General features: G+C 44.8%; 1 protein-coding gene across 3 annotated transcripts in view; it reads right to left on the bottom strand.

Annotated features, from left to right (window-relative positions):
• Positions 1 to 20,944, bottom strand: part of LOC137374316 (SH3 domain and tetratricopeptide repeat-containing protein 1) — a 126,669-nt gene that overhangs the window by 68,748 nt on the left and 36,977 nt on the right. For 2 of the 3 annotated variants that reach the window (XM_068040177.1, XM_068040193.1), the window contains 5 exons: positions 16,395 to 16,587; positions 15,117 to 15,185; positions 12,287 to 12,360; positions 11,905 to 12,100; positions 6,473 to 6,606 (listed from right to left, as the gene is read on the bottom strand). In XM_068040177.1, coding sequence (XP_067896278.1) covers positions 6,473 to 6,606; positions 11,905 to 12,100; positions 12,287 to 12,360; positions 15,117 to 15,185; positions 16,395 to 16,587 — 666 coding nt within the window. The remainder of the gene's footprint in view (positions 1 to 6,472; positions 6,607 to 11,904; positions 12,101 to 12,286; positions 12,361 to 15,116; positions 15,186 to 16,394; positions 16,588 to 20,944) is intronic. The other variant, XM_068040186.1, reaches the window with a different exon arrangement.

The raw sequence follows: 20,944 nt of genomic DNA, 5'->3' as shown, positions 1-20,944 counted from the left end.
GAAAGTGGGTAGGCTCCAGAAGCTGGAGGGCCAGTAGGGGCTCTCCAGCTTGGGAGGAGGAGCAGCCTGCAGTTCAAATGAAAGAGAGAGAGAGGGTGCTTCAATTTTGAGACACCATCTCTGCAACTTTTAAAAGTTTTAAATTAAAGAAATGGTGTCAGCAGCTAGGCCACCATTATGGAGGGAGAATCCCCTCCACAACACAGTCTGTGGCTGCAACTGTGGCCAGGCTGGTGGGAGGGGCCTCAAATCCTGCCTGGAACACTGGCCCCTCGGTGTGCTGCTGGGAGGCCACCTCCAGGCAGTTGACCTAGTCCCAGATGCCTCGGGGAGGGAGTTCCCACAGGCCAACTGGAAAGTGACAATAGGCCTTAATAGGCCATTAATTTACCTCAATTGGCTACCCGCCACTTGCCAATCCGTTCTCTGGGATAATGGCCCAGGGACCAGATAGTGCCGGCAAATCAGTGTGCCGGCCGACAGCATGAATTTTCGCACCCACCCGGCTTCCTAAATTTGGCCCCAGAGGTCAGCTTTAAACTCCACATCATTTCATCATCAAAGAGAACTACTTCCCTCTCCAAAATATCACCAGCATCCAGCTTAACTCACCTCCATTGTTGTTGAAATCCTTATCCATGTCTTTATCACCTTTTCTAACACATGTCTTACTGGCCTCCTGCATGCCACATTATATAAACTCCACCTGATCCTATCTCACACAAAATCCCACTCATCTATTATACCAATCCTTGGCTGCCCATCATGCACAGAGATTTAATGATCCACTTCTTAGTATTTACATCCCTCCATGACCCTGTCCCCTTTCTACCTTTGCAATCTCAACCAGCCCTCCATCCCACTCTGCACCCTTCATTTTTCCAACACTTTTGCTCTCCCAACTCTGATCCATTGCACCTACCCGCCTTCCCCCCACTCACCCCAACTCTAACATTGGTGGCACAGGCTTGAGAAATCCCACCTCCACACTCAAAATCTGTCTCTAAACCCTTGCTACATCCTTCCCCATATTTAAAAGCCTCCTTAGAAACCATCTCATCAGTACTTTGCCATCTTCCCTAATCCCACTTCTAATCTTAACTCCTGTTTGGATAGAAGGCCCAACAACTTTATATGCCACCTTTTATTTACTGATGATCAAGGTTACACCTATATCCTGCAGGTATATTCTTGCCTTTGCGGCCTGGTAGGTTTGGTCCTTATTGCGGTGGATTTTTGCAGCAGGGGCAGCAAACAGAAATCTGGGTTGTTTCCTGCTCCCGAACCCACCCCCTGGAGGAAATCAGTAATTGGCCCAGAGTTTCACGGGAGAACCCCCTTAATTGCTGTACAGATGGGTTTCGCAGCCAATTAACAGCTGCTGGGGTGGGAACAGAGGTGGGACAACTCAAGTGCGGGCCCGATTTAAACTGACCACCGCAGCCATTACTGTTTGAGGGCTGATACTGCAGATTAAGAGATCAAAGATCTCAGGAAACTTGATTTCCACTGTGTCTCAGCAGAGCCAGAGGCCTGGAACCTGGCAGGGCAACCATCAATTTTCGGATGCGGACCTGGAGGCTGTGAGGGAGAGCAGGAAGGTCCTTTTCCCAGAGGGTGGCAGAAGGAGGCTACCCTCCCAGACAAAGCAGGAATGGGTGAACATTGCTGACAGTCTGGAGAAGAAGGGTCATGTGAAGAACCTGGATCCAGTGTAGAAAGAGGTTCAATGACTTCCTACGCTCTGGTGAGTGCAACCCCAACCCTGAGGACAGGCCTCTGGGTATTCAGCCTCCAACAGGCACACCAGCTGAGAAGCCTCAGGGTGGATGCAGCTCCCGAACATGGGAGGAATGTGTGCCTAGACCCCTCTGAATGGCTTAGAGCCATTGTGCTGGTGAGAACCTGCCAGCACTGAAACATGCAGCTTCTAATGAACTGGAGCAGCTGGCATTGGCCACAGAGGACAGCAGTGCTCTATATCTCTCTCTCTTTCATCCTTGCAGGAAAAACAGGCACGTTATGCCCAAGAGGGGGCCCAGATGGATAGAGGAGTCCCCCACCTTCAAGTCATCATACCTATGGAGGAGGGAGCGATGGAACTAGCCAGGATCACAGATCATGAGTAAGACTGCCATGGGGAGATAGGCACTCATGGTGGAGATGGTGATTCAAGAGGAAAATGCGCTCATTAAGGGCAGGGGGGTGGGGAGGGCGGGGGGGTGGGGGGGAGCGATGTTGGTAACTGCCATATAGATTGCGGTCACAAGCCATGACAAGTGAGCAGGCTGCCTGCATATCTTCAGAGGCCACAGGTGATGCACTGCGTAGAAGTGGCCGAGAATGGAGGCCACTGTATCGGGCACAGCACTGCGTGGGTCACTGGAGTGACATCTTCCTGTAACTGTGCACTGTTTTCCTTTATAAGCACCATTTAAATAATGACACTTGAAGCCAGACACGAGAGATTCCTTTTATTAGTGGCAGGACGAGAGAAAAGGTATGAGATGGTGAAGGAGAGCAAGGGTTATGATGAAATCTTCGGTCAGATACACATCCTTCATTGCTGATAAGAGTTTACATGTCCTAGGCTGCATCTTAGTGGAAGTGTTAGCACAGGCAGCTCAGAGTGAGTTCTACACCATACTGTTCATCCTGGGTCAGAGGGGCTCAGTTGAAACGTTCCTGAATTAGATCATCTGACAATTATGGCATCCTGACGAGACACTTCTCTGTGCAGCCAAAACACCTGCATGTTCTGCATCTTCCCCCTCCACCTCCTCTTCCTCCGGTGAACTGTCTTTCCAGGGCCTCACTGCCCTCAAGGTTCACACCTCTCTGGAGGGCCATGTTATGGAGTGACCGAGACCCTTGCAGGAGTATACTGCAGGGCAATGCCCGATCAGTCCAGGTACTGGAACCACATCCCTAGAAGCCCAATGGCCTGTTAAATGCTGGTCCTGGTAAGCAGAGGCTTTGGTTGTATCCCTCTATCTGGGGCTTTCAGTGAGGGGTGAGTAGCCATCTCTTGTAGCCATGTCCATTCGAATCCATTCACAAACCTTTGGGATTGGAGTGAAGAGCAGCAGAAGCCTGCAGTGGTGGAGAATGAAGGAGTCATCGCAGCTGCCAGGAAAGCCCGTCTTCATACCTGCCAAAGCAGGACCTGAAAATTCAGCTCATTGTGTCTCAAAGTATAAATTTAAAGGAATGGTGGAAGGGCTAATAAGATAGAGTATCAGATAAAAACAAAACATCACAGCGAAGACAAGAGGAGCTTGGAAACAAAGGTTTTGGGTAACAAGACTGTTAAGTCACATTGACGTGGCAAGGTGAAGATTATGCACATTATTCTGAATACAGAGCATATTCAATATTCAACTAGAATAATGCACTTTATCGCAGGAAAATTTTTAAAAAGACCAGCTATTAAATTGGCCACAAATAGTGATATGTTTGATACAATGGTAGAAAAATGTGAGAACTGAAAATTGAAAGTCATGCAGACCCCCACCTGCCAAGAATGAGGCATATTAATTTTATCATATGAACATTGATTTTAAACTGCTGATGGAGCGAGGAAATGACTTGTTAAACAGATCAGCCGTGCTGGAAAAAAACAGACAGTGCTTGTGGAGACAAAGGACCATTCCCGGACACATTCAACACACAATGGACTTTGATCGCCAGATATTGAAGGTGAGGAAGCTGACATTCCAGGATGACTGCTAAGATGGCTGAATTCACAAACAGAGGTGATCAAACCAGCTGGTAGGAATATGGAGTTAGTGTAGGATTAGTATAAATGGATGGTTGACGGTCAGCACAGACTCGGTGGGCCGAAGGGCCTGTTTCAGTGCTGTATCTGTAAACTAAACTAAAAAACTAAACAGCTGGTTACATGACTAGCTGGCTGGCCCAGGTTTTTTTGAACTAGCCACAAAGAGTTTGAACGGAGAGAGAGACTGTTTGCACCTGGACTGAGAAGACCTTTCTTGTCTGCTCCCATCTCTTTCTCACAGAACTCTGAACCCACTGAAGAAATGTGAACCTCGAGAGAAAAGTCTCCTGCATCGAACAAGTTTTAAGAAGAATACTGGGCCCCAACGAAAAGCAAGACCTACCTACAATCAAGGACTCTACAGCGAGCTTGAAGAACAGTAACCAAACCATCTTCAGATATTGCCTCAAACTGTTCCACTTTATTTCTTCTGCTCTTTTCTGTCTGTGTGTATCGCGTGTGTATGCTAGCGTGGGCGCGTCGCGTATCCATCGACGTTAACCATCGACGTTAACCAAATTAGAGTTTAAGTTTAATAAATTTCAGCCTTTCTTCTTTAAACCGAAGAAAACATGTTTGGCTGGTTTCTTTGCCTTATAATTGGAAAGCAGTGAACAAGAACTCACCAAGGGGAAGCTAAAAACACGGCGTGTTTAAAATGAAACCCTGTTATGGTAAGACCAGGTGAAGGCTGAGAGGGAACCCGAGACTCCTTTCTCACCGGGTCGTAGCAACATCTAAAACATTCACACCGAGTAAAGAATGAATGTTGGTTCAACAAAAAAAGGCACTGAATTCCTGAAGGTGCAGCTGAAAAAAGTTAGAAAATAACATCTGCCTTTCAGAAGCTAAAGATAGGTATAACAAGTTACATACTCTTAAGGAACAGTCTGATATAAAAAGGGAGTAGAAATAGGTAGAAGCTATAGAATGGACAAAAGAAAGTACACTTTGACAAATAAACTCCACATTGATATTTTCTTAAGGAATTTTTAGTACAAAAAATTAGAGGGCAAATCAAATGTATGGCAAATAGGCTAAAAAGAGAAAAAATGAAATTTGAAAGATTTACAGTGATTTCATAGAGGGAACTATAGTTGAATGTTCAATTTACTCCCAGTGCCAACATTAAATTCTAGTTCATATGGTGTCCTGGCCAATACTTACCCCTCAAGTAATATCACAAAAACAGATTATCTGATCATTATCACATTGGTGTTTGTGGAAGCTCGTTGTGTACAAACTGGCTGCCATGTTTCCCACATTGCAACAGCGATTATACTTCAAAAGTACTTCATTGGCTGTAAAGTGCTTTGAGATGCCCAGTGGTCATGAAAGGCACTATATGAATGCACATCTATTTTTTTTATTACTGCATACCTAACAACATGCTCCCTACTGGCAACAGTAACTGTGCTTCAAAAGTAATCCATTGGTTGTGAAGTGCTTTGGGACATCTTGAGAGCATGATAAGGGTTTTTTTTTTTTTATTACTTACTCCTAGGAACATAGGAACAGGACTGGCTATTAAGCCCCTCAAGCCCGTTCTGCCATTCGATGAGATCATAGCTGATCTGCAACCTAACTCCATACCAACATTTGTCCCATATCGCTTAATACCTTTGACTAACAAAACTCTATCAATCTCAGAAGTAAAATTTACAATTGATTGATCATCGTCAATTGCCACATAAGAGAGTTCCAAACTTTTACCATTCTTTACATGTAGAAGCATTGCCTAATTTCACTCCTGAAAGGTCTGGCTCTCACTCTTGGACTCTGCTGCCTAATCCTAGATTCCCAAACAGAAGTAGTTTCTCCCTATTTACCCTGTCTGTTCCCCTTAGTATCTTGAGAACTATAATCAAATCACCCTTTAACCATCTAAATTCCAGGAAATACAACCCTAGTTTGTGTAACCTCGTCACAATTTTAACCCCTTGTAGAGTTAACTGTTACCCATATTCTTAAGATGTGGGCAACAGTGATACGACAGCATCTAGTGCCTAACCCTAGTCACCTTTAGGACATTAAGAGTCAACCATATAGCATGGAACTGGATTCACATGTAGGTCAGTCAGAGTAAGGTTGGCAGGTCCTTACCCTCAAAGACATCAGCAGGTCTGCTGGTTTTTCCTTAAAAAAGAAAAACTCCTCAACTTTCAAAGTGCTAGCCCAAAATTACCATATTTACGGAGTTCAATTTTAAAACTTGCCACAGGATGGCCTTTGGTTGCACCTACACCCAGGCAGGCAGGAGGGGTTTGTTGGCTTGCCTGGAGTGCTGGCACTCTGGCCTGATGCTGTGTGCCCATCTCCCAATAGTTGATCGGCACACCCCCTTCACCCCTTCTCTTCCCCACCCCCCCACCCCGCCCCGCGTCGCTTTGGGAAACTGAACTTAACCGCAACAGGGCTCTTAAATGAGCCTAATTGGCTGCCCATCTCATGGGGGCAAGAAACCCGACTGGGCTCCAAATCAGCCAAAATGACTGATGCCAGTAACGGAGTCAGGAAACTGGTACACCAGCTGGTTCCAGTATGTTCTGTCCCGGTCAGCCTTAGTTCCTGACCTCAGCATGGCCTAAAAATCCTGCCTATGACTTCGGAGTTGCTAGTCCAGTCTCATAACCACAAGGCTACTGTACCCCACTTAGCTCAAAGTTTGCTTCTACTGTAGTCCTCACTTACCCATTCGATAGACCACACTGATGTCAGTCCGAGTCATCTTCTTGAGCGACTTCAAGGAATCTTCTTCATTGAACTTATCCTGCTCCGCAAAAAAGTATTTTTCCGCTTCATCAATGAACAGCAGATCGTTTGCCCTATGGAAAAATCAAAATTCTTTGATAACATTATGATATTCTACAACTGGCCATAAGGAGGTGTAAGAGATTACTGCTGCGTGGATATACTTCCAATATGCTCTCCCAGTGGGGAATCCCCTGACCTCTGCTCGCTATTTTCCACTAATGCCAGGAATGAAATTGTATACACGAGCACTGTATCTTTAACTCCAAGTCCTACCAGTCTGTGATATGGCACATTGGAGCTGACAACAGTGTATAAAAATGCATTGTGTAGATTGTTATCAAACCATTAAACATGGTTTGAAATATCAGTCACGTAAAGTACACTAGTTTTGCCATGGGTCAGTGGGTGTCAGCAGTCTACTTAGAATGGAATGGTACATTACTTACACAACTAACACATTGTGTTCTTTGCATCCATCAATTGTGCAGAATCCTGTAACATACACACACACATACAGGATGTTGCATCAATTTTGACTCAACTGCTAGAATTTCAAAATAAATGCAAAAGGTATGTGTATACTCCTGGGCTTTAAAAAAAAAAGCAGTGATATAGAGTGCTAAAGCTGAGATATATGCACAGCTTCCCTGTGATGTACATTTAGTGGAGCGCATCATACCAGTGTAATCCTGTAGTACAAATATTGCAGAATTAAGTCTCAAGCAAAATGTCACAAGTTTTTGCAGTTTTGAGATGTTCCAAAGTAGGAAAAAACTAATTGAAGTCATCTAATTTTATTTAAATTTATAACTTCTATCAGCCAATCATGTAATTTTACTAGCTGGAAGCTGAGAGAGCATTCCTAGTCCAGACTACCTATCCATCTTGGCTGAAGAAAGGTTTCATAGGGACAGGCAGAAGCAATGCAGGCCAAAAATAAAGGAATGTTATTTCAGAATATAATGGCCTGGATTTGGCAAGGGAGCTCGCTGCTGATCACAAAGAAAGCTGTCCACAAAGATCTAGTGATCACTGTAGCAGGAATTTCCCCTTTCCCGACAGCAGTTTAAATCTGGTGCTAAGGGGATCTCTTGGTGTGCAGTAGCAGTGATGTCAGCAAGCACGTAGGTAACCAATCAAATTGAAGTATTCACACACAGCAAACCAGGAAGTAAAAAATGCTTAAAGTCCTTCAACCATAATTTAAATTTTCAGATCGCAAAATAAATGTATGACTGCATTAAGATAGAAGCTAAAATAAAAAAGGTACAGTTTTTAAAAAGTATGTCAAATTTTTAATCATTGTAGAGAAATTTGACATTCCACCAATGTAAAATGAGTTTACCAGGGCCAGTGAGGGTGTTTAGCAGTAAGTTTTGAAGCTAGTACACTGTAAAAGTCCATGTAAACCTTATTCAACAAGGTGCAACTTTTTCCAGGATTTCTACAACAACACTGTCCAAATGCAAGTTCTCATCAATTCATAATTGCAACAGAGACAGCAGTCTGTGGGATCCTCTTCAGTGCACCCTATGGAGGAGTGTAGACTCACTGACAGTAACTTCTGGATTTCTGCGCTATTCTGCACATGTCCGAAAATTGCTGTCAGTTTCAATTGAATAATGACGCCAAACGCTGACATTAACACAGCAAAATCTGGGCCAATACATGTAGGTTGCATTCCCAAGGTATATGTACTGAAAACATTTAAAAAGGTAAATATTAGTTGATCTCCCATGGTATTACAGATGTAGTTTTCAGGTGAAGCAAGGTCAAAAAGACAGAGGACAATTCAAATCAGACTGCACAAATGTAATTTAGTCCTCATTTTAAAGTAATTAATTTTGTCCTTATTTTCTGTACCAGATTTAGAAAGGAATATTCTTATATAAAAGTTATATTTTAATACAGGAAGATCACACTTTTTAAAAATTCATTCATGGGATGTGGGCGTCGCTGGCTAAGCCAGCATTTATTGCCCAACCCTAATTGCCCTTGAGAAGGTGGTGGTGAGCTGCCTTCTTGAACCGCTGCAGTCCTTGTGGGGTAGGTACACCCACAATGCCGTTAGAGCGGTTAAGTACAACTGAGTGGCTTGCTAGGCCATTTCAGAGGGCATGTAAGAGTCAACCACATTGTTGTGGGTCTGGAGTCACATGTAGGCTAGGCCAGGTAAGGACAGCAGATTTCCTTCCCTAAAGGACACTAGTGAACCAGATGGGTTTTTACAACAATCGACAATGGTTTCATGGCCATCATTAGACTAGCTTTTAATTCCAGATTTATTAATTGAATTCAAATTCCACCTTCTGCTGTGGTGGGATTCGAACCCATGTCCCCTGAGCAATACTCTGGGTCACTAGTCTAGTGACAATACCACTATGCCACCACCTCCTCTTTCCATCATCAGAGATAAAAGTTTAATTTTATTGTGCTCTTGGCAGCAGGCATGGAGGCTGGGGGGCGCGAAAAAATGGCAAGGGGAGCAGTTTCCAACATTGCCCGGAACTGCTGCCATCTTGTCTGTGGCGGGAATGCCAAGGACAGCCTTCCTACGCCAGGCCAAATGAGGCCCTTAGGTGACCAATTAATGGTCACAAGGGCCTCCTCCCGTTTCCACCTCAATTTAGTGGAAGGCAGAGGGGCTGGATGCTATGTGGAGATGCTGCCAAGGGATCGTCTTCAGCGCACCCTATGGAGAAGTGTAGACTCACTGACAGTAACTTCTGGATTTCTGCACCTGGCAGCCTCCTTGCAGGGTTTTGGCAGGGGGTCGGGGGGGGGGGGGTTCAGAGGGGATGGTCCCTCCTTTGGGGGCAATCCAGGGCCCCCAGAGGGCTCCTCTGGCAGAGATCGCCACCACCCCCCACAGCCCCCCCACCTACCTCCCCAACCCGGAGCCACGGCCTGCCTGAATGTCCCCAATAACCACAACACCACTCATCTTTCTAAGGGACCCAAACGTCCTCAATGCTCCCCGTGGTGCTGCCGGTACTGCAAGGCTGCCAGCGGCTCTGGAGTCAAGAGCTCATTCCTTAAAGAAATGGCGTCCCCGACAGCGAGCAGTTAATTGGCTGCCTGCCATGGAATGACTTCAGGGGTCTGACAGAGGATAGTGGAAGGGTCTCCCCCTGCTTTCCATCCTGCCACTGGGGCCCCCCATCTACAGAATAAAATATAGCCCCACATCTTTTCAGTTGAGACATTAAACCAAGATCCCATCTGATCCCTTAGGTGGTCATAAAAGATCTCTGGCACGGTTCTGGGAAGAGAAGGGGAGTTATCCCAATATCCTGGACAATATTTATCCCTCAATCAACATCACAAAAACACATCATCTGGTCATTATCACATTGCTGTTTGGGGGAGTTTGCTGTGCACAAATTGGCTGCTGCATTTTCTACATAACAGTGACTACACTTCAAAAGTACTTCATTGGCTGTAAATCCGGTGGTCACGAAAGGCATTATATAAATGCAAGTCTCTCTTTTTATCCAAAACCATGACAGCAGGTCATCATTTCAATGCTGTTTGTGGAACTTTGCTGTGTGCAAATTCGCTGCCATGTTTCCGTGCATTTCAACAGTGACTATGCCTTAAAAATGCATCATTGGCTGAGAAATGTTCTGCAATTGTAAAAAGCACTACAGAAATGCAAACTTGTTCTTTTGTATGGTATAATTAAAGCATGACAAATTTACATAGGAAATTTCCATTATTAGTGGTGGACTAGAAATTTATGATACCAGAAGTTGGAAAAGTGTGTGTGTGCAGATGTAAGATTTTTCATATAGGGGACTGGCTGGAGTCATGAGTGAGCAAACTATTTTTTTGCCCCAGAATAGATCAAGCAACCTAAAGTTGGGGGATACAAGTCTTTTATTTCCTGACTATATAGTTCTATGTAAAATTATTATGCACAGATTTAACTCATTACGTACTGCTTGTGGTTCCAACACACAAACCTGTCCATAATTTAATACAGATAAGGAAACACTGTGCACATTACCTTAAAAGTGCAATGAGAATGGTTCATAACAGTAGAAGAAAACTTTCCAGTTTTGATGAAAAGGTCATGGACCTGAAACATTAATTGTTTCTCTCTTCACAGATGTTTCCTGACCTGCTGAGCATTTCCAACATTTTCTGCTTTGATTTCAGATTTCCAACATCCGCAGTATTTTGCTTTTGTATGAGGTTACAATATTTTGTACGGATAAAGATTTCTGTGCATTAGCTAACCAGCAATGGCTTAGTTTCTCGGCAGTGATACCCTTTATGTTGAGTACAAAGCATTTACAAAAATATTTAAAAAGAAATATAACTGAAAGATATTAGTAGAATGTACCAGGACAGACTGTCCATTAAAAGGATATTCAAATTCTGCTTCAATAGTTCCTTTCTGAAGGCATGAGCCACCATAACATTATTTTAATGGATATTTTCTATATAGCCAACATTTTCAGAGAAAACAAGATCTTTTTATTTGCAGATGAATTTCAGGTTTGCAAATTTTGTACTTGTGTTTCCAATAATGGGGAAAGATTTCCTCTGGTCTCCAAATGGGAAACTTGGGTGTGCAGCCAATCATACTGGAGACAATTAATATTGGACAGGTTTGAGCCCAAGTCCATGAAGGAACCAGCTTGATTTTCCTCCATTCATTCAGGGTGTTGATTGTCCCAGGAGCCCACTATGAATATTTAATAAAAGATACTTCAAGAGAAGTTGATCTGGTTGGGCTGGAAAGCTATTTCTGTGATAAACCTAACCCACTATCTGTACTATTAAATATATAAAGTTATTTAAAAGGACCTGCATAGCATCCTCTCTGCATCCACTTTTCACCAATGAAAGCGAATTCAGTTCTATCAGAACTCTGCGGTATGAGGAGAGGCCAAGTCTTAGAACCCTGGCTACTCTTCACTATGTTCTATCCAACTGGTTAATGTCTCTTAAAGAGGAAGGCAACCAGAATTACAAAAATGGGTTTAAATTGTACCATGCAACATTAGTAAAAATTGTGTTACAAAATTTTAGCTATTTTAGGTAACCCAGTTAAAGTATTTCCCTTTATTTCTTTGCATACTTATTTTAGTTATTCTTAACTGATTTTTGTATGATATCCAGTTCTTACTACTTCAATAAATTACGTGTCAAATAATCATTGATGATTTACCTCATCTTTGATGTTCTTTTTAACTAAGAGTATAATTTCAATGGCGTGCGCAGCCTTCTTGTTTTAGTGATTGTTCTTCATTTGTAAGATGGACTGTGAGAATCAGCAGGTTATTGAACCATAGGGTGGACATAGCTTAATACAGTGACCAGTGTTCACACGTGTACTTTTCTAAAACAAAACTACTTACAGTGGCGTGAAGTCATCTGGCTTCACATGATTTATTTTCACAAATCCAGTTTTTCCACTTGCTTCATTCTTCCCCAGAAACCACTGCAGACATGTGCTGAGGAAGCCAATGATCTCAATCCTGTCCCCCATCTGGAAGCTCATCTCCTCAGGTCCAACACCTTCATAATCAACCACTGTCAGGCAGGAACCCTGTCCTGGCCAAACAATTAAAGCATGTTAAAATTAACTTCTCAAGTTGCTGCCATCTATTTTTAATGCATCTTTTCCTCAGCCATCTTCTTAAAATTGATGTCCCTCGTGTTTAATTACTTTCTTCTACCTGTATTTTCTCCGTATAATAATTCATACAATCTATGAACTGTAAAACATGAGCACCTTACCAAGTGGATGAGAAAATTCTGCTGTCACGTCACTCAGTGCACCAATGCCTTCACTGTACCCTTTGAAAAACCACCTAAAAACAGACAAGATTCCAGCCTGAATTTATGAAATGATTTGGCCCATTTAACCATTTCAGTTTGAATATTCTTGCTAGCTTGTAAAATATGTTCACATTTATGAAAACTATGTTTCCCATAATGTAACTTTATGCTCAAATTTCAGAGTTTTCCACCTTTTCTCTTCCCAGTGGCGAAGGGGAGAAAAATCATGGGCTGGCAAGCACAGAAGTGGCATATGGTATACTCTGTTTATTTTTGTGCGCTTCAGGATGAGAGTGTCTAAAACCGGGGAATATCCAATCATAAATCACCGCCTTTACTAACTTACAGCATGTCCCATTCATCCATCACCAATGTCGCACCTCATTTTTTTTTCGTTGTGTGTTGCCTGTTCATTTGAATATGCGGTACCTTTAAATTTTTTTGTAAGGCTGCACATGTACAGTGTCTTAGAAACTAATTTGTAGTACCTTGCGGGTTGCTGCATGGCCACATGGGCAGCTTAGAGGGAACACTGTCCATCACCCCTGCGCTGGTGACCTTCATTGGCTCTTGTCTGTCAATGCAACAACTTTAAAATGTTATCCTTTTTTCCCCCCAAATCCCTTCATGGCCTCGCCCCCTCTCTGTAACCTCTTCCAACACTAGAACACTCCAAAATCTCTGCATTCCTTGAATTCTTGTGCATTCCCAATTTTCCTTTGCTTTGCCATGACCTTCCATGTTTTCTGCTGCATAGGCCTGAAGCTCTGGAATTGCCTCCCCAAACTGCTCTGCCTCTCTTTCCTCCTTAAGACCTACTGCTTTGACTAAGCTACTGATCACATGCTTTAATATTTCCTTATGTGGCTCAGTGTCAAATTATGGTTGTTAATCTCTCCCATTAAACATTTTGGGACGTTTTATTATGTTAAAAGGTACTATAATAATGCAAGTTGTTGTTTAGGAGAGGGTGTATAAACTGTGGGGGAAAGATTTACAACTGCAAATGTTTTTTGGCATAGCAGAAATCTAATAAGTGCAGAAAAATGTCTCGAAGTGCTTTACAAGACAGACAAAATTGATACAATGGACATCGACAATAGGGAAAGGAGAACATTTGGATAGGCTAGGATTAGGACTCAGAAGCAAAGTCAAGCATAAAGGCTTTGAGATGACGACAAACCTGATGGAAGCGGGAAAACAGTCTCAGAGGGGAGAGGCACAGGGATGGAATTTACAGCCAGCAATGGGTGAAGCAAGGCAGCAAGGGGTGAAGAGAAGCTTAATGTTAGAAGAGCAAAAGGAGAGTGCAGGGATGGAAGGCAGCAAGAGACATCTAGGGCATGCAAACCCATGAAGACTTGAAAACAGGAACAAGAATTTTGGATTCGACACACAGGAGTACAGGGAGCCAATCAATGACTAGGATAAGAAGAGTATGGGGCTTTATGTGGTTGCAGATGTAGGTTGCATATTTTTGAATGAGTTAACATTTGTAGAGGGTTGAGGCCAGGTAGAAAGGTGTTAACTGTCATGCCTTGGGAGGATGAAAACATGGACCAAGTTTTCAGCGGTGATTGTTCAGAGGTACACAATAGAGGGCATTTTAACATGGGTGGGGTGGGGTTGGTGCGTGGGTGGGTGCTTAAATGGACAAAAGAATGGAAGTGCATCAGTAAACTGGCTTCAACCTACCAACTTCCAGGTTTTGCTCAGGTGGGACAAACAGAGGGCAGCCAACCCACCCGCAGAAGGCAGATTGACATTTTAAATAAATATTGATTAAGGCTAGAAGCCTTGGATTTAACCTGCTCTGTAGTTTTAACTGTGGCCAGTCAGGTTTCCTAAACCTCAAAATCTGAGCAGCGGCAAGGCAAGGAAAGCCTTGGGGAGAAGGCGAGTGCCTTCGCAGAACTTTATGGGCCAGGAGAAGCCCGAGTGCTTCCTCCTGGCCCCACTAAGTTCCTCTACCTTCAAGCCACCATCCAGCCCCACCTTTGGAATTGTGGATCTGGGTCATTGAGAATCATTAACAGACACGTGGAAACTGATTATTCTTTTGGATAATCTTGCCAAGGGGTAGCAGGTAGACAATGGGAGGTGAACAAGGATGGACACTTGGGTTACATCAGAGACCATTATGCGAGCAGAAAAGAAGCTATTTGCAGTAATGTAGGGCCTCTGTTGAATCAGGCAAGAGAAGACCAGGAAAGAACATGCCCCATACTGCAGTACAGAGGAGAATTACTGCAGGAGGATGGAATGTTGAGGATATTGAAGGTGGCAAAGAGATGAAGGAGGATGAGGAGAGATAGGGAACCACAGTCAGTCACAGGATATCATTTGGGACATTGACCTTTGCAATTTCAGTGCTGTGGCAGGATGAGAAAACAGACAGACAAACTCAAACAAGCAGGCCGTGTGCTCATACAGAAGAAGAATGCATTGTCTTTCTTGGTGTCCAGCAGAATGTGTTTCACAGAAGTGGGCAGGTAGCCATCTTTAATCTGTAGCTTGAAATAAAACCAAAATGTTGATGATCATGGTGTTGGGTTTACACATTAAAGGCACCCACCCTTTGGGTTGGATTTTACAGAGCCTCTGATGTCAGTCTCCATGCTGGGGGGAGCAGGAAGATCATTCTGGCAGCAGCCCACCAGCAGGAGGGCCAGGCCCAATCTTCCCAGCAGCGGTGAGGCTCCATGGTGGCCCTACCCGCCATTGGGTGGCAAGACCTGGATTACCATATGATAATTGATTAGATGCATACATTTAAATACACACTTACCTGCAATCTAACGATTGGACCGCGATCTTCAGAGCAGCGGCTGGCACTCCCGCGCCTTCGCTTTCCCACCTGGGGAGAGCAGGTGCCACAATGGTGGGGAAGGGAAGAAAACAGGGGGGGGGGTTTAGTGCAGAGGTTGGGAGGAAAAACAGGGTTAAACTTTCATCGTTACTGTAGGGGATCGTGGGAAAGGGGTGAACTGTGAACTTTGTTCTGTTTGGTGGGTGGGGGGTGGGGAAGGTCATATTTGAAAGTTAAGTGTTTTGGCGGTGGGGGGAAAAAAAAAAAAAAGAGTGGCAGATACTTAATTTTGTTATGGAAGGGGGGTAGGAAAGGGGCGATAGAATTTTGATTTGAGCAGTAGGGGCGGGGGGGGGGGGGGGGTGGTTCCCTTTAAAAATGTAAATTAGCCAGCAGGGCAGGCTGCCCTTTAAAAATGGCACCAGCGCCTGCGCACAGGCAACTGACACCATTGCCGGTGTCAGAGAGCCCGCCTCCTCCACGTGATTTGGGGGGAGCGGTTCATGCTGTTAAATGAACCGGCGTGCGGGAGATCATGGCAGCACACGGCTCTTGTGTGCAGACTGACAATTTTATTTTTGCCTGACAGCAGGCGCTTAAAATTCAGCCCTTTATAGGAGGCGCAGAATGTTCCAAAAGAAAGAAAAATCAACAAGCTGTGAGGGCCAATGACATCATCCAGGCCTAGACCTCTACCTGGGCCCTGTATCCAATGTGTGGCAAACTGGTATACCAATGTTCCACCAGGCTAGTGACCAGGAAGCTCCGACCCTGGCGGTCCCTGCACCCAGCTACGCCTTTCTTACAACAGTGAATTATTACTCAACAAAGCCCTGCAAGAAATTCCAAAGAAGTCGAGGACCCAGTATGTCTGGGTCCCAGCCAATTTGTGACCCTTCCATTTGACTCCCACCACAGCAATGAAGAAAGAGTGCCAGAAGACCGTGGATTTTCAGCTCCAGCTCTGTACCTGTTAGTGTCTTTGGTCGTCTGGTGATTGAGTGCCTGGGGATGATTCCATAATCCCTGTAGGAACCATCACATGCAAGGAAATTCTTGGCATGATCATTACTAATATTTGAGAGTAGTAAGAAATTGAATGTCATCATTATTCTCTGCCAGTCAAGGAAGGTTTTCACAATCAGTTTAGAAATAAAACTCCAAAGATTTAAATCTCCAAAACATCTACTCTCTTACCAAAATAGGGCACTCTCCCTACAAGTTCAGTATTTTGAACTGAAAAATTCTGGCACTTACTGATGAAAGGGGATGAGAAGCTCACTGTGCGATTTTGGAACCAAAACCTTCTTCCCACTGACCAGAGATTGTCCTGACCACTTAGAATCACTGTTTGCATTGTCAACAACAACAAGGAGGTCATTCTGTTTGGGCTCCTGGTCATTTTCTTCACATTTCTGGAGATTGAGTGGATATCTTACAAAAAAAACCCCTAAGGAAAAAAAACAGGAGTAAAGATGAAGTTACAAACATTTGGCGACTTCCACCCCTGATCCTGCTAGGGCGTGAGGTCAAGGGAGACATCATCTCATTTTAATATTGTGCCTGCTTGACCAGACAGGCCAATATTCTCGTGGCGACTACTGGATCAGAGGGGACAGGCTAGCCCTCACCCATTTCAAAACATCCTGCAAGGGTATTCATTGGCACCCTTTGGGTGTCCAAGTCAAGGGTAAGTAAACCCCTGGTCTGACAGTCGCACTCCCTCTGGCCAAGTCCCATTCTGCACAGATGACCTTACTTGTAGTGGATGGATGACCAGAAGAGTCATATACTTTGAGCCCATTGGTTTGCAACAAGGAATTCATGAACAATTTTGAAAATATGAATTTACAGGATCAGAAATAGGCCATTTGGTCCAATAGCCCCAGTGCTACTCGTTTCTAATTTAATAAGAAGTTTGTGCTCACATCAGTGAAAGAGATTGAAAGACTTTCCATTTCAGTAGTAAACACTGCAGAGATAGCATAATTAGATGCAGAGCAAAAAAAAAACATACAACAAAAAAGCTGGAAATATTCAGCATGTCAGACAGCATCTGTAGAGAGAAAAACAGAGTTAACGTTGCAGGTCAATGAGTTCTGATGAAATGGCCTGCTGAGTATTTCTAGCATTTTCTGTTTTTGTTTCAGATTTCCGGCATCTGCAGTATTTTGCTTTTGAACTACAACAACTTGTATTTACTTGTTAACATAGTAAAATGTCTCAAGGCACTGCACAGGCACCTTATCAAACAAAATTTGACACTGAGCTACATAAGGAAATACTAGGGCAGATGACCAGAAGCTTGGTCAAACAGGTAGATTTTAAGGAGCCCTTTAAAAAAGAGGAAAGAGGTAGAGAGACAGGGAGGTTTAGGGAGGGAATTTCAGAGTCGAAGGCCTTGGCAGCTGAAAGCACAGCCAGCAATGGTGGAGTAATTAAAAACAGGAATGCTCAAAAGGCCAGAATTAAAGCAGCACAGATATCTCAGAGAGTTGTGGGGCTGGAGGAGATTACAGAGATAGGGAACAGCGAGACCATGGAGGGATCTGAAAAGGTGGTTGAGAATTTTAAAATCAAGGCATTGCTTAACTGGGAGCCAACACAGGTCAGTGGGCACAGGGGTGACGGGTAAACAGGACTTGGTGCCAGTTCGGATATGGACATAGGAAATTTGAATGAGGTCAAGTTTACAGAAAGTAGAACATGGGAGGCCTGCCAGGTGTGCGTTGGAATAGTCAAGTCTACAGGCATCTGGTTCACTAATGTCCTTTAGGGAAAGAAATCTGCTGTCCTTACCTGGTCTGGTCTACATACTACTCCAGACCCACAGCAATGTGGTTGACTCTTAATTACCCTCTGAAATGGCCTAGCAAGCCACTCAGTTGTATCTAACCGCTACAAAGTCAATAAAGAATAAAACCGGACGGACCTCCCAGCATCAAACTAGGCACGGAAGACGACAGCAGCAAACCCAACCCTGTCAGCCCTGCATCTGGGGGCTTGTGCCAAAGTTGGGAGAGTTGTCCCACAGACAACAGCCTGACATAGTCATACTCACAGAATCATACCTTACCGACAATGTCCGGGACACCGCCATTACAATCCCAGGGTATGTCCTGTCCCACTGGCAGGACAGACCTAGCAGATATGGCAGCACAGTGTTATACAGTCAGGAGGGAGTCGTCCTGGGAGTCCTCGACAATGACTCTGGACTCCAAGAAGTCTCATGGCATCAGGTCAAACATGGGCAAGGAAACCTCCTGCTGATTATCACCTACCTGCCTCCCTCAGCTGCCTCCCTCATCCTCCATGTTGAACACCATTTGGTGTACTCAAGTACTGAGGGTGGCAAACACAGAGAATGTACTCTGGGTGAGGGACTTCAATGTCCATTGCCAAGATTGGCTCGGTAGCACCACGACTGACCGAGCCCTAAAGGACATAGCTTCTAAACTGGGTATGTGGCAGATGGTGAGGGAACCAACGAGAGGGAAAAACATACTTGACCTTGTCCTCACCAATCTGCCTACCGCAGATGCATCTGTCCAGGACAGTATTGGTAGGAGTGACCACCACACAGTCCTTGTAGAGACGAAGTCCTGCCTTCACATTGAGGAGACTGTCCATCGTGTTGTGTGGCACTATCACCGTGCTAAATGGGACAGATTTCGAACAGATCTAGCAATGCAAAACTGGGCATCCATAAGGTGCTGTGGGCCATCAGCAGCAGCAGCAGAATTGTACTCAACCACAATCTGTAACCTCATGGCCCATCATATCCCTCACTGTACCATTGCCATCAAGCCAGAGACCAACCCTGGTTCAATGAAGAGTTCAGGAGGGAAGGCCAGGAGCAGCACCAGACATACCTCAAAATGAGGTGTCAACCTGGTGAAGCTACAAGCCAGGACTACTTACATGCCAAACTGCATAAGCAGCATGCGATAGACAGAGCGAAGCGATCCCATACCCAATGGATCAGATCTAAGCTCTGCAGTCCTGCCACATCCAGTCGTGAATGGTGGTGGACAATTAAACAACTAACAGGCGGAGGTGGCTCCACAAATATCCCCATCCTCAATGATGGGGGATCCCAGCACATCAGTGCAAAAGATAAGGCTAAAGCATTTGCAACAATCTTCACCCAGAAGTGCCAAGTTGATGATCCATCTCAGCCTCCTCCTTAAGTCGACAGCATCACAGATGCCAGACTTCAGCCAATTCGATTCACTCTGCGTGATATCAAGAAACGACTGATGGCACTGGATACTGCAAAGGCTATGGGCCCTGACAACATTCCGGCAATAGTGCTGATGACCTGTGCTCCAGAACTTGCCACACCCCTAGCCAAGCTGTTCCAGTATAGTGGGCGGCACAGTGGCGCAGTGGTTAGCACCGCAGCCTCACAGCTCCAGGGACCCGGGTTCGATTCCGGGTACTGCCTGTGTGGAGTTTGCAAGTTCTCCCTGTGTCTGCGTGGGTTTTCTCCGGGTGCTCCGGTTTCCTCCCACAAGCCAAAAGACTTGCAGGTTGATAGATAAATTGGCCATTATAAATTGTCACTAGTATAGGTAGGTGGTAGGGAAATATAGGGACAGGTGGGGATGTTTGGTAGGAATATGGGATTAGTGTAGGATTAGTATAAATGGGTGGTTGATGTTCGGCACAGACTCGGTGGGCCGAAGGGCCTGTTTCAGTGCTGTATCTCTAATCTAATCTAAGCTACAACACTGGTATCTACCCTGCAATGTGGAAAATTGCCCAGGTATGTCATGTACACAAAAAGCAGGACAAGTCCAACCCGGCCAATTACCTCCCCATCAGCCTACTCTCAATCATCAGTAAAGTGATGGAAGATGTCATCAACAGTGCCATCAAGTGGCACTTGCTTAAAAATAATCTGCTCAGTGATGCTCAGTTTGGGTTCTGCCATGGCCACTCAGCTCCTGACCTCATTACAGCCTTGGTTCAAACATGGACAAAAGAGCTGAACTCAAGAGGTGAGGTGAGACTGACTCCCCTTGACATCAAGGCAGCATTTGACCAAGTATGGCATCAAGGAGCCCTAGCAAAACTGAAGTCAATGGGAGTCGGGGGAAACCCTCCGCTGGCTGGAGTCATACCTAGTGCAAAGGAAGATGGTTGTGGTTGTTGGAGGTCAATCATCTCAGCTCCAGGACATCACTGCAGGAGTTCCTCAGGGTAGTGCCCTAGGCCCAAACATCTTCAGCTGCTGCATCAATGATCTTCCTTCAAATCATAAGGTCAGAAGTGGGGATGTTCGCTGATGATTGCACAATGTTCAGCAACATTCGTGACTCCTCAGATACTGAAGCAGCCCATGTCCATAGGTAGCAAGACCTGGACAATATCCAGGCTTGGGCTGATTCGTGCCACACAAGTGCCAGGCAATGACCATCTGAAACAAGAGAGAATCTAACCATCTCCCTTTGACATTCAATGGCATTACTATCGCTGAATCCCCCACTATCAACATCCTGGGGGTTACCATTGACCAGAAACTGAACTGGAGAAGCCGTGGCTACAAGAGCAAGTCAGAGGCTAGGAATCCTGCGGTGACTAACTCACCTCCTGACTCCCCAAAGCATGTCCACCATCTACAAGGCACAAGTCAGGAGCGTGATGGATTACTGTCCACTTGCCTGGATGGGTGCAGCTTCAACAACACTCAAGAAGCTCAACACCATTCAGGACAAAGCAGCCCGCTTGATTGTCACCCCATCTACAAACATTCACTCCCTCCACCACCGACGCACAGTGGCAGCAGTGTGTACCATCTACAA

This window comes from Heterodontus francisci, chromosome 1 (assembly GCF_036365525.1).
Source record: "Heterodontus francisci isolate sHetFra1 chromosome 1, sHetFra1.hap1, whole genome shotgun sequence".
Classification (NCBI taxonomy): Eukaryota; Metazoa; Chordata; class Chondrichthyes; order Heterodontiformes; family Heterodontidae; genus Heterodontus; species Heterodontus francisci.
The sequence above is the reverse complement of the archived record's forward strand: the minus strand, read 5'-3'. Positions and strand labels throughout refer to the sequence as shown.